This window comes from Corylus avellana, chromosome 4 (assembly GCF_965113065.1).
Source record: "Corylus avellana chromosome 4, dhCorAvel1.hap1.2, whole genome shotgun sequence".
NCBI classification, from domain to species: Eukaryota; Viridiplantae; Streptophyta; class Magnoliopsida; order Fagales; family Betulaceae; genus Corylus; species Corylus avellana.
Genome location: NC_142493.1, coordinates 23,102,915 through 23,129,331, shown reverse-complemented (window position 1 = coordinate 23,129,331; position 26,417 = coordinate 23,102,915). Strand labels below are relative to the sequence as shown.

The 26,417-nt window shown below is 37.1% G+C and overlaps 2 protein-coding genes and 1 pseudogene across 2 annotated transcripts; 2 read left to right on the top strand and 1 right to left on the bottom strand.

Moving 5' to 3' along the window:
• Positions 1-2,233: 2,233 nt before the first annotated feature.
• Positions 2,234-4,325, bottom strand: LOC132179592 (stearoyl-[acyl-carrier-protein] 9-desaturase, chloroplastic). The gene is made up of 4 exons (XM_059592331.2): positions 4,273-4,325; positions 3,919-4,080; positions 3,260-3,758; positions 2,234-2,917 (listed from the first exon to the last, which is right to left on the bottom strand). Exons 2-4 carry the CDS (start codon positions 4,035-4,037, stop codon positions 2,363-2,365), a joined length of 1,173 nt encoding a protein of 390 aa, XP_059448314.2. The 5' UTR covers positions 4,038-4,080; positions 4,273-4,325; the 3' UTR covers positions 2,234-2,362.
• Positions 4,326-23,160: 18,835 nt separating this feature from the next.
• On the top strand, positions 23,161-25,275 carry LOC148586477 (pentatricopeptide repeat-containing protein At4g13650-like). Its single transcript, XM_088515654.1, has 5 exons — positions 23,161-23,289; positions 23,947-24,024; positions 24,451-24,612; positions 24,694-24,858; positions 25,150-25,275. The coding sequence occupies exons 1-5, from the start codon at positions 23,161-23,163 to the stop codon at positions 25,273-25,275; spliced, it is 660 nt and encodes a 219-aa protein (XP_088371780.1).
• A 39-nt stretch (positions 25,276-25,314) lies between these two features.
• Positions 25,315-26,417, top strand: LOC148586476 (pentatricopeptide repeat-containing protein At4g13650 pseudogene; annotated as a pseudogene).

The following is a 26,417-nucleotide window of genomic DNA, read 5'->3' as shown; positions in this document are numbered from 1 at the left end:
AAATTCTAATGTTGGCTTATATTTTATCCTTTAATGTTGGCTTATATAACTTAAACACAATAAAAATTATTTTATTGCTGTATAAATGATAAAAGATAAAGGAAGAACAACATAAAATTTGAAATTCTAACGTTGGCTTATCTTTCATCCTTTATCTTTTATCCTTTAATGTTGGCTTATATAATTTAAACACAATAAAAATTATTTTATGCTGTTTTTCTTTTATCTTTTATCCTTTTATAGGGGAACTAGCTGCTCAAACACAATTCATTACTGTTGACTTAAGAACATATATATGATTGCATAATATACATTTGCATCTATTTATATATAGGTGAGAATGAATTAACAAATGAAGATGAGGATGCAGCTGATGTAGAAGGCGACCATTGTGGATCATCACAAAGTATGTGTAGATCTTCATATCTTAGTCAATTGTAATATAATCTAATTATATATAGGTTTGAACTTTCAAAATAGTTAGATGTGTTATTTAATATATATATATTTTTTGGTTTTATCATTTGCAGGTAATCGTTAAGTGACGTACGTATACTTGACCTGTTAGGTTGAGTACGTATTTGACGCCAAATGCTAAGCGAACTCGTTGATATATTTTATTTCATATGTAATAAACAATTTTTGTGAACTCTTTTAAGAGGTGGTACACTTTGTGTTTATGATATCGTTTTGGATATTTTATTTCATATGTATGGTATAATTTTTGTTAACTCTTTAAGATGTGGTACGTACACTTTGTGTTTATGATATCATCATTTTGGATTTAATTGTCTTATGAGATATGAGATTGTATAAATGGATTAGATATGTATTGTGAGATATATATGTATAAGATTGTATGAGATTGATGAATGGAGAAAATATTTATGGATTAATCCAATATTTATGGAGAAAATACGCAATACAATATTGTATTGCATATTGTATATCAGAAGAAAATAAAAAATATATATGGATTGCATGGGAAAAATATTTTCTCTAAATATTAATTATTGGAGGCGCTTCGCAGCGTAGAAGTGCTTCCATATAGAAATAGGGGCCCTTTACACGCAAGCGCCCCCATTTATGAAAGGGGACGCTTGCCCACCTGAGCGCCCCCTTTTTAGAATGAGGGCGCTTCCTAAGTAAGCGCCCCCTTTTTTAGGCAAGCGCCCCCATTTATGAAAGGGGGCGCTTGCTCACCTGAGCGCCCCCTTTTTAGAATGAGGGTGCTTCCTAGGTAAGCGCCCCCTTTTTTAGGCAAGCGCCCCCATTTATGAAAGGGGGCGCTTGCTCACCTGAGCGCCCCCTTTTTAGAATGAGGGTGCTTCCTAGGTAAGCGTCCCTTTTTTTAGGCAAGCGCCCCCATTTATGAAAGGGGATGCTTGCCCACCTGAGCGCCCCCTTTTTAGAATGAGGGCGCTTCCTAGGTAAGCGCCCCCTTTTTTAGGCAAGCGCCCCCATTTATAAAAGGGGGCGCTTGCCCACCTGAGCGCCCCCTTTTTTAGGCAAGCGCCCCCATTTAAAAAGGAGTCGCTTCCTAGGCAAGCGACCCCTTTTAAAAAATGGGATGCTTGCCTAGGAAGCACCCTTATTTTAAAAAGGGGGCACTTGCCTAAGCACCCTTATTCTAAAAATGGGGCGCTTGATTAGGAAGTGCCCCCTTTTTTAAATGGCGGCGCTTGCTTAGGAAGTGCCCCCATTTAAAAACGGGGGCGCTTGCCTAGGAAGTGGCCCCATTTAAAAAAGGGGGCGCTTGCCTAGGAAGCGCCCCCATTTAAAAAAGGGGGCGTTTTTCACAACTAAGCGCCCCCTTTTAAAAAGGGGGGTGCTTTGTTCCAAACGTTCCATTTTCGAGGTGTTTTTTTGTAAAAAAACGTCTCAATCTTAAATTCTAGTCGCCATAAAAACCGACATGTCCCAAGTGCCCCTAATCAAGCGTTGCGAAATCAATAGGGACATTTTTTTAGCCAAAAATGCCCCAAATAACCATGTCACTAAACCTTGTTTTTTTTGTGGTGTCCCGTGTTGCTCGTTCAGGACATTGATAGGTCGTGGAGGATTGTGTATGGATTACCGTGCCTAAAACAATGAGACAATCAAAGATAAATTCTCAATTCATGTCATAGATAATTAAACTCACCATTTTTTTTTTTTTTAATGAACATTACAGAATTAATTATATTCAACCAACAACTAGAAAAACACAAAGGAACAAGAACAAGTAGAGGACTTAACAACAAAATCAAACTGGACTCAAAGTAAGGAGATTACTGTAATATGACAAAATACAAAGAAGGGAATATTAATTTGGGGTTTATTGCAAACTCCCTTAATTTGCTTTTATGCATGGCTACACAGCCTACACCTCCCTACCGGAAATCCAGCTGAAAGGAACAGCGGGTGCTTTTTTTGCCCTTGCTTGAGCTCTTTCCTCTAAACTTCTCAGTCTTTGAACTAATCCACATACATAATCCTGGGCTTCTCGTCCCTCACTGGAAAGTCCACTTAGTTTCTCCACATTCCATGTACCAACAAAATGTTCCAATATTGTTACGTAGTCCCTGGCCGTGTACACCCCAATTCGGGAACAAACATTAGAAAAGTGATAAAAAAGATTTTCATCATTGCCGTCATACATTAAGTGGCCTGGCATTGATACTTTCCTCCTCAGCAGGTCAGAAAAGGCAATGATTGCTTCATTTGGATCAAGCTCAAAAAACTTCCCAGCTATTTTGGTGTAAGCAGTTTCGTGACGCTTCTCATCTGCAGCAATTGTGCCACATATTTGTGCAAGCTTTTTGTCCCCGTACTTCATGGCAAGTTTGGCTGTATTAGCATGAGAGATAAATGTTGCTCTTTCTTGAAACGATGTGTAGATAGTTAAATAACTGGGACTTGTCCTGGGGCCGAAATCCTGAGAGGAAAATATTTGACATTAATTAACTTGTTGATCATTAAAACTTTTACTTCTTGATCGCATCTGTAGTCCATAAAATAATAGTTCAAGATTGGATAATTTTTATCATAATAATTAATAAGAGGGCCATTTTAAGAAATGTCTTGAAGAGATAACGATTATCTCGGAGTTTTTAAATGAGGCTTTGATATAAAATGTAAAGATGCTATTTTGAAATAAAAACTATGGGTTTATGAGTTTGTGTTATATTAATTATTCATATTTGTTGTTATTATTGGAAGTGAATTTCCATCGCACATCAAAACTCCAACATAATATTATGGTATCACAAAATCTCACCGTTCCTGACCCAATCAAATATTGTGTGGTCTTTTCGATTTGTTTCATTTCCACTCGCCCGGAAAGGAAGAGGTATTTGTTGAGAAGATCACCATGTCTGTTTTCTTCTGCACTCCATCCCCTTGCCCATGTTGCCCAAGGAGTATTGTCGCAACCTGTTTCATCGTAAAATATGTTTGAGCTGCCGAGAAGTGTATGGTAAGATGGAAGGGCTTCTTCCACAATCATATCACCGACTAAGACAACAAAGTAGTCATCAGGAATGTCCTTTGCTCTCCCCCTAAGTTCATTTACTTGCTCAATAAATCCATCTGAGGTAGGATTTGGCAAAAAATCATGTGGCTGCCAAGATTTCTCGACAGGTTTTAAGAGAATTAAGATATCACTCCTAACCCAATCCTCCATGGATTTGAAAATTTCAACATTTTTTGGTGGTAGCATAGGACGGACTACGTTAACATTAGCTTCTCCGGCACGACCTGAAGACATTGCTTTCCCTCTAGAATTGGAGGGAGGATAAAAAAAAAAAAGAAAAAAAAAAGGAGGCATATGTTAGTTTTCTTTTTTCTTTTTTGGGGTAAGAAAGTAATGCAACGTACTAGTCTAAAATAGTCAAACAAGTCAAATGCATGATGATAGAGTTTGAAGAATGGACTTACTTAGAGCTGGAATAGATGGTGGAAGTTATAGAAAACTTGGGAGATCTCTGAGCTCTTGCAGGTAGGAGTGCAACTGAAGGGAGGGATTGAAAGGAGAAATTGTTGAGCTTTACAGCCATTTTTAACCTTTGCTTAATTTGTTGCTAAAACTCTGGACATGCACTGAGAAAAATAGTAGTGCTGTTGTTAGTGTTAAATTTTGAAGAAATTAGACAAAAATATATCCTACAAATTCATCTATTTCTAGAAACAAATCAATTTAAAAAAAAAAAAAAAATGCAACTGCAATCAAAACATTCTAGGCCTTGTTTTTTGGAGAAGCTTTTTGTTATTCTAATTGAAAAGGGGGAGTACCTTGACTCTCTTGCTTGTCGGATATACTTAGATCGAGACGTGCTCCCATTAAGCCCTTTTTATAAGCTCTTTGGGGAAGTGCGCAGCTTTAATTATACCATCCAAAACCCAGTCATCTGCATGCACACGTACGACTACCTTCTAATTAATGTAATTGGGTGGTAGTTACAACGAGGGCCGGCTCAACCTAAGGAAAATGGAATAGGATTCTTTTCAGTCTATTTTGGACTAAAAAATATTCAATTTATAGTTAAAACTTTTTCCTAGAAATCCTAAAGCCATAAATAAGACACTTGTCTAATAACCAAAAATAATAATAAAATATTATTTTAGATTTATAAAAATAAAAATAATAAAAAATTAGAAAATATTTAAAAAAAACTAAAGGTGGCCGGCCAGCCCATAGGAGGTAGCCGGACCACCCCTGTTGACCTAGGATGGCTTCGGCCACCCCAGACCGGCCAGTCTTGGGTGGCCGTGGCCGAAGCCACCCCATGGCCCTTGGGGGTGGTCCGGCAACCCCAATGTCCAAACGTAAAAAAAAAAAAAAAAAAAAAAAAAAAAAAAAAATCGTTTGGCCCTAGGGGGTGGCCGGACCACCCCGAAGCCACTCCAGATCGGCCCAACGGGGTGGTCTGGCCACCCCTAGGGCCAAAAAAAAAAATTAATGGGGTGCCCCAACGGGGGTGGTCCGGCCTCCCACTAGGGCCAAACTAAAAAAAAAAAAAAATTAATGGGGTAGCCTAGGGGATGGCCAGTCAGGGGTGGCTTATGGCCCAACGGGGGTGGTCCAGCCACCCCCTAGGGCCAAACTAAAAAAAATTTAATGGGGTGGACCTAGGGGATGGTCAGACCACCCCAGGCCAACAGGGGTGGTCCAGCCACCCCCTATGGCCTGTCCGGCCACCCTTAGTATTTTTAAAATATTTCTAATTTTTTATTTTTTTAATCTAAAATAATATTTTATTATTATTTTTGGTTAGTGGACATGTGTCCTATTTATGACTTTAGAATTTCTAAGAAGAAATCCTAGCCATAAACTGAATATTCTCTAGTCTATTTTAGATTGGAGAAGATCCTATTCCCAGGAAAATGATACTCTCTATTTCAAATTCCTTCAATTTTTTTTAATTTTTTTTATTTATAGTGCATTTTGAAGGGTAGTGTTGTCCAAAATTTTTAATGATAATAGTGCATTAAATATAATACCCTTCAAAATGCACTAAATAGAATAAATAAAGGGAATTTGAACTGGAGCGGATTCTTTTTCCCAGAGGATCCTTTTTCATTGCTTAAGGCCTCCAACTAATAATTATACAATAGATATTTTTTGTAAAATATTTTTTAAGGCTTTAGTATGGTAAAAAATTAATAAATAGTATCTAATTAAGGCCCCAATTAATAATTGTAAAGTAGAGATTCTTTTTGGAAGAGGATCCTCTCCAATCCATTTTGGATCGGAGAATATTCAATTAATAGTTAAGATGAGGCCATAAATAGGACATCTGTCCTATTAATAAAAAAATAAAAAAATATTATATATTTTTTTAAAAAAAATTAAGGGCTGGCTGGCCACCCATTGGGGGTGGGTGGACCACCCCAGTTGGGGCTGGGGGTGGCCAAAGCCACCCTATGGCCCGCAAAATCTTAAAAAAAAAAAAAAAAAAAATTCACTTGTCCCTTGGGGGTGACCAGACCACCCCCAAGGGCCCTGGGGTGGCCGAAGACACCCCTTGGCCACCCCCAAGGACCAGATCTAAAAAAAAATTGTTAGGCCCTGGGGTGGCTTGGGCCACCCCAGACCGGTCGGCTTAGGGTGGCTGAAGCCACCCCATGGCCCTTGGGGGTGGTCCGGCCACCCCTGGCCGGCTATTAGGGTGGCTCTCAAGCAACCATCGGCTAAAATGGAGTGGTCCGGCCCCCCCTATGGCTAAGATGAGGTGGCCAGCCACCCTATATTTTTTTTATTAATTAATTTTTTTTAATTTGAATTTTTTATTATTTTCTTTTTTTTGTAGTGGGACATGTATCTTATTTGTGGCGGTAGGATTTCTAGGAAAAAATTTTAATCATGAACTAGATATTCTCCGGTCCATTATGGACTAGAAAGGATCCTATTCCATTCCTTCTAAGGCTCTAATATGGTAAAACATTAATAATTAATAGTGTCTAATTAAGGCCCCAATTAATAGTGTGCAATATAGGTTTTTTCCAACGAAAATATTTAAGGTTTTAATATGGTAAAAGTTAATAAATAGTATCTAATTAAGGCCTCTAATTATGGTAATAGTAATTATGGATTGAAATTCATTATTCATATTCATGGAAAGTCTCAACATCCATATATTCTTAGAAAGTAAAAATTGATTTTTTTTTTTTTTTTTTTGAATAGAAAGTAAAAAGTTTTCAAAGTGCATAAAATTCCAATTGTTTGCATTGTGCATAAGAGATAAAATTACAATGTGACTTTTCAACATCCAACTGTTTTTTTTCTTCATCCTATTCCACTATAAATTGCACCTTATAACTTTCCCTTTGTAACTTACAACCTAGCTAGCTTAAAGGCAATTAAGTTATTACTATTATTTTTTTTTTAATTAAAGTATTCATTCAAAATGTCTTCTCTATTCATTTAATAAAAATAGAAACAAAACAATATATATCATAGATACAATGAAAAAAAAATTTGATCAAAATTTGATCTATGTTTTGTTTAATTCTTTAAATGTCACTGTCCCAATCAGTTTCCAAATCTGCAGCATATTCCGGTGAATCGCGTTTCTGGCCGCTGCCCAGTTCATAACTAGAACGTGATTTCCTACTTTTTCATTTATGCTACAAGTGCATTCTCAAACTCAATCATCTTCGCTTTCGTAATTAAGTAAAAAAAATTATGATTTTTTGCCATTTAAATTTGAAAGAAAAAAGAAATGAGTAAAGTTTTATTTTAAATTAGATAGATTTTCTTTTTCTCTTATTCAGTATATTAAACTAGCATGTATATAATAAAGATATTGAACGTTTGTGGATTATAGTTTAATAAAGATATTAAACTGGCATGTATATAGTTGTGGATTATAATTGGATTATACTCCAATTTGACTTAATTTAATACTTTTATTTTCACTGTAATAATTTAAAATATTATTTATATTATTTTAAGTTATTTATTACATTGTTGGAAATATTGCAAAAATATTGGAGAAATATATGCACAATATAAGTGCAACCTGTGAACCAATATGGATAGATTCCTGACGCGCAAAAGAAGGCACTTTAAGACAAGTTGGTAAGGTGCCAGGAGACAATCAAAGTGCAAACTACCCAACTACCAATATTAATAAATAAATAAATAAAATTACCAATTTCCTAAATATAGAAGTTGTTTGCCAATGAACCAAAAAAATGCCACGTACTCTTCATCTCAAATTTAATTCTCAATATTTTTATTTTTTACATCATATCAATCATTTTTTACTATTATTTAAATAAAAAAATTACTAATATTCTTATTTTTTTCACATTAATCAAATCTTACTACAGTTTTAGGCCACTAAACAAACAAAGTCCATTGGCAAACAACCCCGTAAGTTTTTGTTGGCCTATTAATATTAATAAATTCTTGGGAAGAGCTGTACGGACTTGTCTATACCAGTACTCGAGGTTTATTCATGTCTTAACTTAGTACAATTTTATGATTAAATGTGGGTACAAAATTCTTTTCGTTAAAAAAAAAAAAAAAAAAAAAAAATGTTATGAACCTCAAACTAAAGCAATGATTATATGAAGCATCTTGGTATACATAGTAGAAAATTGTAAGAAAGATGTAAATAGAAGAAAATGTATTGAAAGCGGAGGAAGAAAAGACGGTGTTCAAGTGCTTCGGCGTTATAGGCCTATGCTCACCACTAAGAATTGTCCTTTTGGCTACATTTTTTTTTTTTTTTTTTGGACAAATGAGTTATCTTCATTGATATAAAATCAATCTAGAGTAAAATGCTCAATCATACAATGCCAAAGATATAGATTGAAAACTTTACGGCTCTAACACTATCTATGACATAAACATTAGCCTCTTGGGCTGCAAAACAACACTTTAGAAATGTCATCATTACAATTAGTAAATTTAAAATTTTAATTTTAATTTAAATAAATGAAAAAAATAAAAATAAAAATTTGGGCCAACCATATGGGGTTGGTTTCGGCCACCCCAATTTGGCCCCTTGGGGGTGCCAAAGGGGTAGTAAAACAAATCATTCAAGAATCGACATATCCTCATATGAGAATCACAAGCCATAACCATAGGTATGAATTAAGAAAAGACGTCAACATTTTGTGAACAATCAACACACAAGTGATTTTGACTTGAAAACAGCTCGTACTCGTATTGTGAAAACAAGAGAACCCAAACCACCATATCAAGATAACACATGTTCAAAGCTATACAATCAATGCTCTTAGAGACAATTATATGGTATGCAGCTAAGGACAAGACATATCTTCAAACAAAATCAGATTTTGCAAAAGTCAAACCCCTTTATTGATCAATAGAAGGCCACACACCCATTCCTCCTCAATTTTCCAAGAGTTAATAAGAATTCACAATACCTTGAGTATTTCACCTTTTACCACAATGCGTAGAAACTATTTTTTTTTTTTTCTCTGTAAGGATGAAAAAGTAGGTCAACATTAGGACACATTAAAAAGTAGCACTGATCTTTGATAAAAAAAAAAAATTCTTGTCATTGAAAGAGGTGATGCCATGAACACTCTTAGAGACAAGTAAAACTTGTAGGGTCAATTTGTCAAAAACACAGAAAGACATTTAAAGGATAGATGAAGTCGACAAAAACATGTACCTCATCCTTATCCTGAGACACACGAGGTTCCACTGAACATGCTTTAGAAAGATTTAGGTCACAGAAACTTGTTATTACAAACCAATTTAGAGTAAGGAAAATAAGAGAGGAATCACTCAGTGAAAACCAGAGAAAGTGTTAAGATTGTTCAGACCTTATAATCAAACCACGGATTCTAACTTGTGAACATTGAAAATACATCCATAAGAGAATACATCAAACATACCTCCTCAGGTTAAAACAAGAGAGCAAAAGATCCCAACAAGACAAACAAAATGCAAACAAAAACAAAATACAACGGAAAACAAGAATATTCACAAAGCACAACATTGACCTTCCTTGAATCCCATTTAAACCATTTCAAGCTGTTCACAAATACCAATTGCAGAGTGAAGAAATTCAAACTGAGACACATCCAGTGGTTTAGTGAATAGGTCTGCCAATTGCCGTTCTGTAACCACATGATCAAGATTGATAACATTAGTCTCAACCAAATCATGAATGAAATGATACCTGATGTCAATGTGTTTGGTATGAAAGTGTTGTACTGGATTCTTAGAAATACTAATTGCACTTTGATTATTACATAACACCACCATCTTCTCTTGATCAAGACCATAGTCCAACAGAAGTTTTTTCATCCACAAGAGCTATGTGCAACAACGCTTAGCAGCAATGTATTCAGCTTCTGCAGTGAAGAGAGATAGAGTTTTGTTTCTTGCTCAGCCAAGCCACAAGATTTGTTCGCATATAGAAATATCCACCAAAGGTACTCTTCCTGTCATCAGCACATCCTGCCCAATCAACATTGGAGTATCCTGCCAAGTTTAGGTTGGTGTTCCTGGAATACCAAATCACATGATTCACAGTACCATTTACATATCAGATGCTGCTTTTAACAGCTGTTAAATGTGGTTCTTTAGGATTGGCTTGAAATTGAGTACACACACAAACACTGAAAGAGATGTCAGGTCTGCTCGCAGAGAGGCACAAAAGACTCCCGATCATACTTCTATAGAGTTTTTGATCAACAATTTTTCTAGTAAGATCTACTAAAAGTTTCACATTGATGCTCATAGAAGTCTGAACGTGACTTTTTCCATTAAGGCCAACTTTTTTCATAAGCTCCTTAGCATACTTGGCCTGAGAGACAAACATTCCAAGGTTTGATTGTTGAACTTGTAGACCAGGAAATATGACTACTCTCCAATCATACTTATTTCAAACATTTTCTTCATTTTCTCAGCAAAAATGTGAGAGTAAGAGTCAACTGTAGCACCAAACACTATGTCGTCCACATAGATTTGAGCAATCAACATATCATTTCCCTTCTTTCGAATGAACAGAGTACAATTTGCTGTTCCACAAGTGAACCCATGTGAGATGAGTCTCTTATACCAAGCTCTAGGTGTTAGACTTAGTAAGAACAACAAGCTTCCTAGCTTGTCTCCATCCTGGCCATCTTCACGGAATGCATTTCCTCACCGACCCTTCAGTAAACTTCTTTCTTAAAGCAAACAAACCAATGATCTTTGTGTAGATGAACAAGCAGGCAAAATGCCAATCAAGAGCAAAGGAGAACCCGAAGCTTTATCACGTCCTCACCTGAACAAACACTCTCGAGACACATTGCTCAAAGAAAACTGTTGAGACTGTACAAAGAAAAATCCTTCCAAAAAGTCTACAGTGAACAGTGACAAGAAAATTCTTTTATAGGAAGGATATTTTACTCTTCATGTCCTAACGGGACTCATTTCTCATTAAGACGAGAAGAAAAAAACTGTAGATCTAGAAAATTCACGTCTTAACGAGAAAGGAGTGTCATCATCACGGGAAGAACAAACGTCTCATCCATGTCACATGTCACATCCTAACGCTCCATCTGACAAGAAAATAGGGAGTCCAACATTAGTCCCGTTACATGTTTCATCCTGACGAGGAAAGAGTAGCCTCCCGTTACATGCCCGTCCTGACGCACCTTCTGACAAGGAAACAATAATTTCCTGTTACATGTCCCGTCCTGGTGAGGTTTCTAACGAGGAAACAGTAGCTTCCTATTACATGTCCATCTGACACACCTTCTGACGAGGAAATAGAAACTTCCAAGCTCAGTCCCGTTACATGTCCCGTCCTGACGGGGTTCGTGACCGGAAAACAAAGAGCACTTTGTCAGGTACCATCACGAGCCCGTCTTGACGAGTCTTCTCATGGGAAAACAGGGAACACTTTCAAAACCCCTGAAAACCTAAGTGATATTCCCCAAAGTTTTAAAGAACAAAAGAATTACAAGAAATATCATTAAATTAGGTTAAACTAAAACCTAACAATTATAAATATGCTAGCATAAATAGTAATATTCTATCTATTTCCAATGTGCCAACAAGTAAAAGCCGGCTAGAAAGAAAATTTAGAGAGAAAAAACCTATGGGAGGAGGGAGGAGCTCTTGCTCCTTCCTCCTTTCCCCTCCCCCCTACTCCCCTTTTCTTTCCTCCCCCCCTTATTGTTTTTTTTCTTCTTCTTCTTCTTTTTTTTTTTTTTTTTTTTTTTTTAATTTTTTTTCTTCAGTTTATTTTTTTGGTTTTTTCCGACCATTCCAATTGCTCCAGCTATCCCTTTGCTTATGCTGCACTGCCTCCTTCTGCCCTCCACCTTGTTGTGCCGCTCTTCACCTCCTCAGAATCAGTTGGGCTTTAAATCTAGTTTTTCAAAATCTAGATCTAGTCTCCTCAACTGGTTTCGCTCAGCTAGGGCTGGGCACGGGTCGGGGCGGGGCGGGTTTTGGGGTTTTCCCCACCCGACCCGCATATTGCGGGTTTGGATTTTTTTGACCCGCCACCCGAGCCCAATGCCCAAAATCCGCGCGGGTCGGGTATTTGCGGTGCGGGTTTAATAATTGCGGGTCCTGCGGGTCGGGTCGGGTTTCTTGGTATGACATTTTTTGTAAATTTTTTTATTCAATTTTTTGGACTAAGCCCAAAAGGCCACTCCTATATGGGCTTTTTCTATTATTTTTAAACCAGAATATGGGCTTTTTGTTGGGTCTAAGCCTAAAAATGATATTTTGGCTTTTTGTTGGCTTTTTTTGGGGGCTTTTAATCTTTCATAAAAATGATATTTTGGGTTTCATAAAAATATGATTAGCTTTTTTTTTTGTTTATCAAAAAGATGAGGAAAAAAAAAACCAAAAAATTACTTAACACCCATAGTTTATAATTACATCAAAGCAATAACAAAAATTCATTACTTCAAACTAAAAGCAACAAAATGCAACTTCAAGTAAAATGACTAATCATCCATATTACAACTTCAATTTCAAGACCATAATGCAACTTCAAGTCAATGAAGTCACTAATCTTTCTCAAGTAACTTAAAAAAGATGAAGAAAAAACAAATCAAAAAATTACTCAACACCCATAATTTATAGTTACATCAAAGCAACAACAAAAATTCTTTACTTCAAACTAAAAGCAACAAAACCCAACAAAATCCAACTTAAAGTAAAATGACTAATCATCTAAAATGCAACTTCAACTTCAACTTCAAGTCTAGAATGCAACTTCAACTTCAACTTCAAGTCACTAATCATCCTCAAGTAAATTCAAAAAGATAGAGGAAAAAAATAAACCAAAAAATTACTTAACACCCATAGTTTATAGTTACATCAAAGCAACAACAAAAATTAATTACTTCAAATTTAAAGCAACAAAACCCAACAAAATGCAACTTAAAGTAAAATGACTAATCATCCAAAATGTAACTTCAACTTCAAGTCCAAAATGCATCTTCAGCTTCAAGTCACTAATCATCCTCAAGTAAAATGCTGATGTTCTTCAAAGTTACTTCTACAAAGAATGAAAAAAAAAAAAAAAAAAAAAAAACATTACAATATTAATTGAAACCGATAAATGAAATTTGTAAATAGCAAAATATATTAATCAAACTAAAATAAATAAATGATGAAAAAATTGACCTGAATCGAGCTTATAACTTTCAGCATCATCAACCATATCTAAGTCAGAACTTAGGGGCTTTGATCTTAACCAATTTTGTGCACATATCAATGCTTCAACCGTACTTGGGGCCAATGAACTTCGAAAAGGATCCAACACACGTCCTCCGGTGCTAAAAGCCGACTCTGAAGCAACTGTTGTAATGGGAATAGCCAACACATCTCGTGCTATTTTGGCAACTATTGGGAATTTGGTTGAGTTCACCTTCCACCAATTTAAAATATCAAAATTCGCATTCGCTTTTTCAACATCCTCCATCAAATATCGATCCATCTCCGATTTATTTTCAATATCACTTTTAGAAGTTAGGTACTTATGAAATCTATTCATGAAGTAGAGGTTAGCATTCTCACTTTCTTCTATTTTCATTGAGGAACCTTGAGGCAATCCACTACTATGTAGAACTTGAGATGAACTCTCTCCGGCGTTGTAGTGATCATATAATTTGTTAAGGATTGACTTCAATTTTTTCTTCATTTCATTACACCTATCAACACCAAGAACATCTTTGAACCAATATTCTAAAGACACCAATTTGGTTCGTGGATCAAGTATAACCGCAATAAACATCATCAAGTTAACCCTATCATTGTTCTCAAGATCCCCCCAATATTTATTGTACTTCGTCATCATTTTCTCCGCCATAGCACTCAATACATAATCACCATTATCAATATACTCTTGTAAATGCATTTGAATGCCACAAATTTCTTGAAAGTACATATTAGAAGTACAATACAAAGACCCCGAAATTCGAATTGTTGCATCATAAAAAAGTTTGAGAAACTTGAGAAAAATCTTAATACGACTCCAATCAGCACAAGTAGGAGGTCCTAAACCCTTTTTCTCATTTTTTTCCTCGGTCAATGTAGGCTTAAAGTACTTATCAAGCTCTTCCATAAGTTGGAAAGCAGCTCGACATTTTTCAGCACCTTCCAACATCAAATATGTAGAGTTCCATCTAGTGGGAACATCAAGACACAACAAACCCTTGAAATCAACTTGTTCTCTTTCAATACAAGCCTTAAACTTCTCAAATCTTGCAGGTGAAGACTTTACATACTTCACCGCACTTCTAACCCTCACAATGGACTCATCAACCTCTTTCAAACCATCAGTCACAATAAGATTTAGTATGTGTGCACAACACCTGATATGCATAAACTAACTCTCTAATATGGTGCCCTCCTTATTACTAGTTCTCTTTTTCACAAACTCCAAAGCACCATCATTGGTAGAAGCATTGTCAACTGTGATAGTGAAAATGTTATGAATACCCCACTCATGCATACACAACAAAATCTTCTCCCCAATGGTATCAGCTTTGTGATTAGGAATTAAACAAAAGTTTATAATTCTTTTGTGTAAGTTCCAATCACTATCAACAAAATGAGAGGTGATTACCATGTAATTAAGGTTTTGAATTGAAGTCCATGTATCAGTGGTAAGACAAACCCGAACCCCAGTTGTCATAAACATTGCCCTCAACTTTTCCTTCTCAGACAAAAAAAGCTTAACACAATCCTTCATCACAGTATAACGAGAATGAATTGAAAACCTAGGCTCAACTATATTCATGAAATCCCGAAACCCTTCACCTTCCACAAACCTAAATGGCAACTCATCCTTAATTATCATCTTAGCAATTGCGTCCCTTATTTTCGCAGCATTGTATTTAGTAATCACCAAATTACCCACAGATCCTTCTCCCACTCCCATTTGGCCCTCCCTCTTACCCTCAAAACTTAACTTTGATTGTGACTTATCCTCTTTATCAAACCTACCGGGATATTTTTTGCAAGTATTCCTCAAATGCCCAAGCATGGAATTTGTACCATGCTTTCTAGTGTGACAACTAAACAATTTGTTACAATACTTGCATTGTGATTTAGGATCCTTAGGATCACCCCCCTCTAACTTGGTAAAATGTTCCCACACCACTGATGTTTGTTCAGATTTTAAAGGTTTTGGTGGGAGAGTTGAACTAGGGTTAGGAATAGATGATACAGAACTAGAACCAACAGCACTACTTGAATGACCATCCATGAGCCTACAATAAGTGGAAAAAAAAAAAAAACAAACAAACCAATACTGCATAATCAGACCCAACATAATCAGACCCAACATAACAAACCAATACTGCATAATCCAATGAAATGTGTTTATTTCGGTGTAAAATATATAGCCTGTTTTCTTTAAGCGAAGTGCACAGATTGCATGTGAAGTCTCATAAAATTATATATAATATTTTCTCATTTGTTTTGAATTAAACACTGATTTCGATTGAATTGAAAACTCTTAGAATAATTCTTACTCTTTTAATACTCTAGCGTCTATTAAATGAACTAACAAAATCTCTGGTTGATGTAAACAAATTAATTAGAAATAATAAAATATGTGAAGCATCATTTTTTAGATATAAACGTGTAGCAGCCATTGAATTTATATATATATATATATGCTTAAGAGAATAATGCTCTAAAAGTTATTATCTTATACTAATTATTGAGGGTTAAAATTATTTAGTGGAGGCCAGTCATGCACGCGACTCATGCCCGTCTAGTTGAACTCCAACATATTATTTGTTAATGAATTTAGAAATCATAGAATTTCTTTCTATATTTAAATTGTATCATTTCCTTATAGATGATAGCAAAATCTGATCATTTAATCATGTCATTATCATGGGATTTTTATTTTGTATGTTGCACATCTGTATATATGGCCTACAAATAGACATTTTGATTGTATTATCAAACAACTTAACATAATCAAAATAGAGGAAAATGGAATAAAAAGCAAGTGATATTTTCTTTTAATCTTTCCCAAGAACCAAACAGAAAAGAGAGAGAGAGAGAGAGAGAGAGAGAGTACCCTTCTGATCTGAGATCGAGAGGCGAGAGTGAGAGATTGCGAGATGCAGTCGTGCGATGCGGGGAGTGAGATGGGTCCGACCGTCTGATGGGAGATCGAGAGGTGCGGTCGACGGTCTTGCGGTGCGGGGACGCCGGGGAAGGAGATGGGTTCGACGGGAGAGAGGTAGTCGACGGCGCTGCTGGAGTGAAAGGAGTCTGGGTGAATCGTGAAAGTGTGAAAGGGAGAAGGGGAGAAAGGCTGATGGGTCTCTACTCTCTAGGGTTTTCTATGTTTTTTTTAGTGTTTTAGGAGCGGGGCGGGGCGGGGCGGGTCGGGTACCCGCATAAAAAATATTACTAAACCCGAAACCCGCCCCGCCCCGCACGGGTTGAATATTTTCAACCCGAACCCGCGAAAAAACACATTATACCCGCACGGGCCGGGGCAGGGCGGGCCGGGTCGTCGGGTTGGGCGGGTTTTTGCCCAGCCCTACGCTCAGCCACGCATCGGCCCACCGTGCTCCCCCGTTCCTTAGCTGCTCATGGGCACAAAACGGCTCCATCTCATCCACCATGCGCTAGCCTATGCGCTTCGCCTCCCTCGCCCCAGCTGTTGTAGCTGTTTGCTGGCTTTTTTATTGTGTTTTTATTGTTTTTTTTTTTAATAAGGTTTTGACTTCTCCATAGATCTACTTTCATGCGTGATATTTGGGGTGATGATTTTTATCCTGGCCTTTGTGTCGAGGATGATTAGTTTCGGTGTAAGGGTTTTAGATTCTTAAAGAGCTGGTTTTGTGAAAGGTCTATTTCTGGCAATTCTTTCAAGTTCCTAACATCAGATGGAATTGACCCAGAAGCGAATTATTAAATAGATAAATAAATTGGAGCTTTGCCAATAGGCCTATTTCTGGTGGAGTTGCTCTAGTACTGAAACAATTCTCCTGAAGTTGCAAAGAGATTAACTCGGTTCAATTGGAGAGAAAATACGGTGAGATCGCACTAGAGAGAGAATTACCAGATAAACCCAACTCTGTAATTTTAGCCAGGTAATTTTTTATATATATTATATTTATATATAAAAATATACATAAAACTACATGAAATGGTATCGTTTATATGTTTAAATATATATAGAAACAATGTCATATGTAGTAGGGTATTCTTGTATTACCATAGAAACGACGTCATTTTGGTTTTTTCATATGTTTTTAAAATATCAAAAAAAAAAAAAAAATTAAAGCAGTTAATGGTTATTAGGGTTATTAACCACTAATCTCTGGTTAATTGCCTAGGCGGTTAGCGGAAGCGGTTAGTGAATTTTACTAACCACCTAGGCGGTTACCGTTAGCGGTTTTAGCCAATAACTACTAACCATAACCGCCTTTTCACCCCTAAATCATTTGTGAATTGGGAGACCCCTAGTTATGCTGTTCTCACTACTTACAATAACACACACGTTCCCCTTGATGGAAACAGACCCAAAAGCAAAAAACATGGCTCGTTTGGGTGATAATTTTATTTTGAGTTTCTTTTTTACTATGTTTTGAGTTTATGTTCGGGTGTTTTTTATGCCCAACTCTAATTTTTTTTTTAACCCAACTCAAAAAAAATTAAAAATTAAAAATTAAAACCCTAGGGGTGCCGGTCCTAAAATTTAATGGGGGTGGTTGAGCCATCCCCGAGCAGTTTCCTGGGGTGGCTCGGCCACCCCCATCTCATTAATGGGGTTGGGCAACCACCCCCTAACAGCGCCTGTGGGTGGCTCGGCCACCCCTATTAGTTTCGGGGGTGGCCGATCCAGCCCCTTCTCACTAATGTCATTAGTTTCAAGGGTGATAGAGCCACCCTCTGCCACCCTCAAGGGATGGTTCAAAAACCACCCCAGTTTTTTTTTTTTTTTCCAATTTTTTATTTATTTTAAAATTCATAGATTTTTTTAATTATTTTTAGTTTTTTTTTTCAAATAAATTCAATTTAATTTATGTTTCCAAACATCTTTTCTAATTATTCTTCATATTTTCTGTTGGTACAGTTTCCGGTATGGTGGACCCAAGGGCAGATCAGTAATATTGAGCTAGTGCTTTCCTTCTTTCCTGCAATATAACAACACTTGTTAAGAGGATGCACCGGATGGTGGCCGCCGCATACCTCATCTGATGCTTAAGTTAGTGTCTGTGTAAACTCAGTGTAGAGCTTAATAGATTATGAATCATGTACCTGTTTCTATTACCTATGAGCCATTTATAGATAGGTCTCATAAGGATGATGGTGATGACTGGGAGGAGGATCCGAGACCCGGGCATAATGGACGGAGGAGTTAATATTCTAGTTCCCTAACCGTTATGGTTGATGAGAGACCGTTCTCACTATTGACATAATTCCGAGAATGGTTGTATGCAGCGGTTACCGTGACTGACGTGATTCAAAGAATAACACATAACCGTCGGTGGTATTTAAGTGTGGGCCTTAATTGGCCCGATAATTAAGCCATATTCAAGCTATTAGCATGATCGATGCATATCTTGTCTATAACTGCCTCATCTATGTATTGTGTATATCGTAGATTCATTAAATGATGCTCGTCGAGTGAGCAAGATCTCCCGAGAATGTGAGTTTGGTGAAGTGACATCGTATTTGACCTTCCGTAATTGGGTTTCTTCTTTGTAAGCCCGTATGAATGTCCTGGGCTTCAACTCGGATCAATGGGCTATGGGCTTGATTAATAGGCCCAATGACCCTAGCATAGACTTAGGTGTAACATTTTCTAAACTATCCAAGCATAATTTCTTTTTTAAAAAAAAAATCTCAGTATTTATAATTTTGAATACAATAAAAAATAATACAAAAAAATTTTACACCCAAACGAGCCATCGAGTTCACAACTTTCAATCATTTCCCATAAAATGTTAACATTCCCTAGTCCCACAACTTCCACAAGCCAACGATAAAAGAGATTGGAGAAGCTGATGGTTGAGAAACCCTTCATCGAGAAAGAGCCACCAACATCGAACCTAAGACGGGCGTGCTGAAAAGCTAGATCCGATTAAGTGGTAGAAGCGTTGGATACAACTAATATCTTGGCCGGAAATGTAGTGACCCAAATAATTAACTAAGCTTAGGTAGCTTAGTTAGAGGGCAAATTTGGGTTTTGGGTCATTAGGAAAAGGTGGAAGGGCATTTTGGAAATTTTAGACTTTCTGACCGTACATACGCAAAGGGACCACCGTATGTACACTCTTGTCATTAGTGAGGACGTACACAGGGGGACCACTGTACGCACGCTCTTGTCTTTAGTGAGGATGTACGTAGGGGGACCACTTTACGTACGCTGGCTTTTGGATAAACTCTAAATAATACCCAAACATACGATGCAGCCTTTGGTCCGCTGGATAAACAATACCGTATATACGCCCCTATAGTACCATACGTACACTACTTTTCAGAACAGCCTGTAGTACCCTCAACTTTTTATCACCTATAAATACCCCACCCTTACTCGTCCATTACTCCCCATTCTCACCCCTAAAACCTCTGGAACACCTGTGTGAGTGTCTTTGTAAGTTTTGTGAGTTCTTCGAGAAGGAGGGGTGATTCTTGGAGGTTTCGCTTCAAGGAGGTAATATTCTAAAGCCTAGCTTGTTACTTAGTTGTTATGCTATTTAAGTGCTTTTCATAGTTAGCTTAGTTGGTAGTTTTGAGCTTCTAGTTATGTTGTAGCCCTTAATCTTGGTTTAAGCATGGGTTAACGTTTGATTCTTGTTTGAAATATTTCCTTTTATATTGAGATTTTATTTTGAAATAGGAGGTCCTAGAAATCCTCCAGGTAGCTTTGAAACCAGTTTGGGAGGACGTTTGGAACAAATGAGGTTCTACCTAAACCTTCTGGCCAAATGTATGGCCATAAACCCGGATGTACAACTTGAAGCGTTCTAGAGAACGCCATTTTAGCCAGTCGTTTGATAACTCCTGTTTTTCTATTCTAGGTTTGCTTTAGTTGGATTTAGAACTAATGATAGGTCTTTTCTTAGTATTCGAGGTTATGGAGCCTCAATGGGATTTTATGGAGGAGCCTTACAACCCGGGTGAGTACAAATTCACATAGATGCTTGTTGTTACTTTTTTCTCATTGCACGATTATTTTATATATATATATATCAAACATGCATATTTTTTAACTCTCATGAAATACATTTTGAAACTACTGTGAACTCTCTTTAGTGAAAACGTATGTTGATTAACAAGATAATGATGAGACTTGTAAAACCATGCATATAAAAGACGGGTAAGATTAATTGCATCATATGACATGGTACACCGGTATGTGTGGGATAACGGCTATGAGCTTATTATACAGGTTAACTTTATGGTCATGTGTGTGTGTGTGCGTGGGCCTTGGATTCAGTGGTTTTCGTGACCGGCGCAACCATTGCCAAATAGTTGGTTATTACAGGACGTACATCACTAGTAGCGTGGGCCACCAGTGGTTGGACTTGGTCGGGCTGCTAATGGTGAATGGTAGCGTACAATATTCGTGGCACTAGTGTTGTATTACAAGTCCATTGGGACAGCGCCAACCCTGCAAAGAAGGGGTAATATCTCGGGTAGACCATACTGTTGAATTATGACAAGATCCTCATATTACAGCATATATTATATCTATATTCCATAAATGTACATGATAAACTGGCAACTCATAATGCTGCATGTGCTTTATAAATGACTGAGTTCACCATTTAATGACGGCTACTTCATATGCATTTATACTCACTAAGTCGTCGGACTTACCCTTATATTTTTTTCCCCTTTTTTCTCCATATGTACAACCATGTTGTTATAGATAGTTTAGTAGAAGATGGACACCACGAAGCATCCAGTTATTGTGGAGGACTTGATCCGAGTAACGCTTAAGGACTTATTGTGAGATTAGGCGGATGCTCATGGTAACTAGTACTTTTGAGTGATATTGTAGACTTAAGAGCTTTTATGCATGCTTGCATATTAAGGTATAGCATGAGTCCCTTGTAAAGATGATGACTTGTATAGTGTAATTTCAGCTACTTTGATGTTCCTTGGTAGATGCTCTGGTTGTAACAATTAATGTTCATAGAATCTTGATGTTTTCGCTGCTTAGTATCCTCTCTTTCTGAGGAGTAGAGATCCCTAAGTCTTTTTCCATGAGGGATTAGGCTGTGAGATGAATCATGGAGTTAATTACCAGTTAATTAATTTTTGAGGCGGTACAGGAAAACTCAAGGGCTATGTCCATATAGGTGATGTCGTCGTCCGACGAATTTGGATAAGTACTACTCACATTGATAAAATATAAATAGAAAGAGTAACTAATATACTAAAGTGGACCCAAGCCCATTAGCTTAGGCTTTTGGGCTAGAAGTGGTATCCTAATATGTATATTAAGTTACTCTTGTTTGACTCCCTTGGTGTTTGTCTCCCCAATAATTGGTTTCAGAGCACATGGTTAGCTTCCGCTACTACTAATACGAGTGTCTCCGCTCGACGCGTTTGGTTTGACTCCAATAAAAATAGTGGTTTTCTCTTGGAGTCTCGTGACACTCTTGTGTGTTGTGGAGTTTGGTCAATGTGAAAGAGACTCACAAGTGAGGGAAGATTTGTTTTGCACACACTTGTGAGGTTTGTGTCCCACATTGACAAAGTATAAAAAAAAAAACAAAGAGCAGTTAATATACCTAAGTGAACTCAAGCTCATTAGCATAGGCTTTGGGGCTAGAAGTGGTATCCTAGCATGTATATTAATTTACTCTTGTTTAACTCCCTTAGTGTTTCTCTCCCCAACAGAATTTATAATTTATGATGAACTTTTCCTAAGAATGGCATAAGAATATCATTAAATTGGACTATAGTAAAACTAATATAAATAACTTGACGTGTAAAAATGTTCTTCTAGTCTCAAACTCTTCATTAAAATTCATAAAAATGTTATTCATGGAATGCCTTGATGGTATGTTTAAATTAGATGTTATTATATTTATGGTAGCATGTGTATTTTATTTTGTAAAACGCCACCGATGCATGAAATATACGCCTAACTACAATAATTTCTTATTTTTGAACTTATATAGGTGCACTTCTATGTCCCGCCTGAGTGCAATATCATGACCATAAAACAGGACGCGTTCAGAGATATGGGCGTTAAGCTGAAGAATTGGAGACATAAATTAAAACTTGCACTTAACATTCAGCCGGGCGATACTCTTGCGACCGTGAGGGTGAGACTCGGGCAAAACATATCTAAGTACGACCCCGTAGACTTGGAAATATTGTTGGGGAAATGGTGTGATTGCACTAATCAAGTAGGTCACGAGTTATATTTTATTTGTTTAGTTTTATTAATTGTAATTGTGTTAGGGCTCATATATTAATAATGTAAATTGTGTAGGAGTATGCTGTGCATATGAAGGGATTATGATCATTGAATAAAACGCCACACTACACCGGGTTTAAGAGCTTCGCTAAGGTGTCACATGAGGACGTATGTGTGTCATTTACCCTATATATATAGATGTAAACATTTTAATATATATCTAAACATCTGTTTATGTTTTCTTTTTCCTGTAGACAGTAACTAAGGGCGCGGCTCTTACGCGAGCGCAGAATTACATCAAGACCCACAAAAAGAAAGATAGTAGCTTTCCAAATTAGTTGGTTATGGAGAGAGTTGTATGCTACTTACACCTTATCTTGATTACTATGTGTGTGATGACTTATTTATGACTAACAATTAGATAATGCACAAACTTTTAATGTAACCTACAGGAGATGATGTAGGAGCTAAAACCACTGACTTTGCGGCATTGTCAAGCATGACCCAGGGGATGGTACGGTGGGCACCGAACAACGCATATGCCCAACCGCACAACAATAAGCCTGAATATGCTGGCCGAATTCGAGGGATTGGACCAGGGATTCTACTGGTGCGCGGCACCATCCATTCATATTATACACCAACACCCGCACACTCACAAAACCCTGGGAACTCGACAATCTCACAAATGATTGAAAGAGCACTTGAAGCTGAAAGGGAACAGCACAGGGCACAGATGGATGTACTGTTGGCTGCACAACGAGAGCAGATTGCTGCAAAAGATGCTCAGATGGCGGCGTAGATTGTAGCAAAAGATGCTCAAATGGCAGCAAAAGATGCCATGTATGAGGCCCGTTTTCGCCAGCTTGAGGCCATGATGCAGGTGAGCTCCGAGCCCATGGTGACTCAACTTAGGGATCTGCCAGACACAGAGTCCTTAGTCCGTGTGATGGTGAGATCCTTAATAGAGAGTGGATCAAGTAACACTATATTCTTTTGTTTTTGTTTCTCTTTTGTTAACACGATCATATTCTATGTCGATCATTTTAACAGTTAGTAATTGTTTGATAATCACACTTTGTGTGTATCTTTCTGCCACATATGCATGTGTATAACACATTACCAACATAATATGTGTAGGGGGCGTAAGAGTAGAAGATGAGGACGACAATCACATTGAAAGCCAACATGGGAACCAATTTGTACAAAAGTCCCGCTTAGCAACACATTGTTCACGTGGTTCAGCATAATCGTACGTATATCATCTGCACCACTATATTTGTGTTTGGGTTTTTGTGTTGATTATCATTGAAATTTGGAATGATATTGCAACTCTTGTTAATATTGGTTATTCTTCGTTGGTTATCACAACATAGCACGAAATGGACCAAATGGTCCTTGTGGAACGTGATGTCCATTTTCTTTGACCATCAATACATGTTGGAGGCGTAGAATAAATATTCAAAGAGAAAAATAAATTATAGATATAAACTAAGGAATTTGTTAAGTATGATGACCTTTTTTTATCTTGATGTTGCTCAATGCCATCATGTTTCATGTTTGATAAGTTTCTATTATGTTTGCTGATTGTTTGTTTTATCATTTGCAGTTAGCGCAGAGAAGTCGGTCAGTCATGATGGTGTCGACTCGGATTAAGCAAGTGTTTGGCTCTTGTATTAGTGAACTTGTATATTTTATATGTTTTGTTGATGTATAGTTCGATCTATTTGTGATAATAGAGATAGTTCGAATGTTTGTTGAAACATGTTATTTTGTTTTGGATTATTTTGTGATAGTAGATGGAAGATTGATAGTTCTTTTGATGGATCAATGGATAGCTAGTATATTAGATGTGTAACTCGTATATCAGATGTGTAACTCGTATATCAGGTATGGCAATTCCAAAATTCGGGTATAATGCCCCAAGAAATTCAAAAAATAAATATGGTGAGCAAAAAACAAAAAAATGTAAATAATTACTCATTTTAGTGACGTGTTACCTTACATGACACGTCACCAATTTGGTGACGTCTTAAATCTGACACGTCAATATTTTAGTGCACAATAACATTATGCTTATATGTTTTCAAATGTTCTAAATGCCTGCACCAAGATAGAGTTGTTTGATGTACGAAAGCAGCTTCATGGCCTTGTTTTTAAGGGGGGGTTGTCTTCTGAGATGTACGTGTGCAATGCTCTTGTGACATTGTATTCCCGCTCAGGAAACTTGATATCTGCTGACCACATTTTCTGCACAATGCGATACAGGGACATGGTTTCATATAATTCCCTCATCTCAGGGCTAGCTTAGTGTGGATTTTGTGATAGAGCTCTAGAATTGTTTAAGAAAATGCAGTTTGATTGCTTGAAACCAGATTGTGTTACAGTTGCAAGTTTGTTGAGTGCCAGTGCATCTGTTAGAGCTCTCCATACAGGAAGATTGATAGTAGATGGAAGATTGATAGTTCTTTTGATAGATCAATGGATAGCTAGTATATTAGATGTGCAACTCGTATATCAGGTATGGCAACTCCAAAATTCGGGTATAATGCCCTAAGAAATTCAAAAAATAAATATGGCGAGCAAAAAAAAACTGTAAATAATTACTCATTTTAATGACGTGTTACCTTACATGACACGGCACCAATTTGGTGACGTCTTAAATCTGACATGTCAATATTTTAGTGCACAATAACATTATGCTTATATGTTTTCAAACGTTCTAAATGCTTGCACCAAGATAGAGTTGTTTGATGTAGGAGAGCAGCTTCATGGCCTTGTTTTTAAGGGGGGGTTGTCTTCTGAGATGTAGGTGTGCAATGCTCTTGTGACATTGTATTTCCGCTCAGGAAACTTGACATCTGCTGACCACATTTTCTGCACAATGCGATATAGGGACAGGGTTTCATATAATTCCCTCATCTCAGGGCTAGCTTAGTATGGATTTTGTGATAGAGCTCTAGAATTGTTTAAGAAAATGCTGTTTGATTGCTTGAAACCAGATTGTGTTACAGTTGCAAGTTTGTTGAGTGCCAGTGCATCTGTTAGAGCTCTCCATACAGGGAGGCAAATCCACCCATATGCAATAAAATCTGGAATGTCTTCAGATATTATTCTTGAAGGTGCTCTACTGGATCTTTATGTGAAGTGCTCAGATATAGGTAGGGCTAAGCAAATTACCGATTAACCGACTTTCGACTGATTTCGGCTGACACCAACCATTACCGACTAGATGGAGGACGTAGGCGGCATGATTTTTTTTATTCCGAATTTTTCGGTTCGGTAGGCAGAAGAGGCTTTTTAACCGAACCGACTTTACCGACAGACTTTCGACCGACTTTGCCGACAAATTTGCCACTTTTCTACATACCGATATTGCCGACACCGACTTTACCGACTTCTGACCGACATTGACTTTACCGACCGCCATTCGGTTCAAAATGTAAAATAAAATAAAATTTGGCGGAATAAGTCGGTGAAATAACTGACTTTACCGACATTGTTGGTTTGGAAGGCGAAAATAAAATTTTTCTACCAAAACCGACATTACCAACCAACACTCAGCCCTAATGATATAGATACTGCCCATGAATTTTTCCTTACAACAGAGACTAAAAATGTGGTCCTATGGAATGTTATGTTAGTTGCTTATGGGCAGTTAGGTAATCTGAGTGATTCATTTGAGATATTTAGACAGATGAAATTGAAGGCATGATACCTAATCAATTCACTTATCCAAGTATACTGAGAACCTGTACCTCTTCTGGAGCTCTTGATCTAGGAGAGCAGATTCATGCTCAAGTCATGAACACTAGCTTTCAGCTCAATGTGTACGTCTCCTGTGTGCTCATAGATATGTATGCTAAGCTTGGAAAACATGATACTGCCCTGCAAATTCTCAGAAGATTAACTGAGGAAGATGTTGTCTCTTGGACTGCTATGATTGCAGGCTATGCACAACATCATATGTTTGCCGAAGCTCTTAAACTTTTTGAAGAAATGCAGAATCGAGGGATCCGATCTGATAATATAGGATTTTCAAGTGCAATTAGTGCATGCGTTGGTATTCAAGTGCTATGA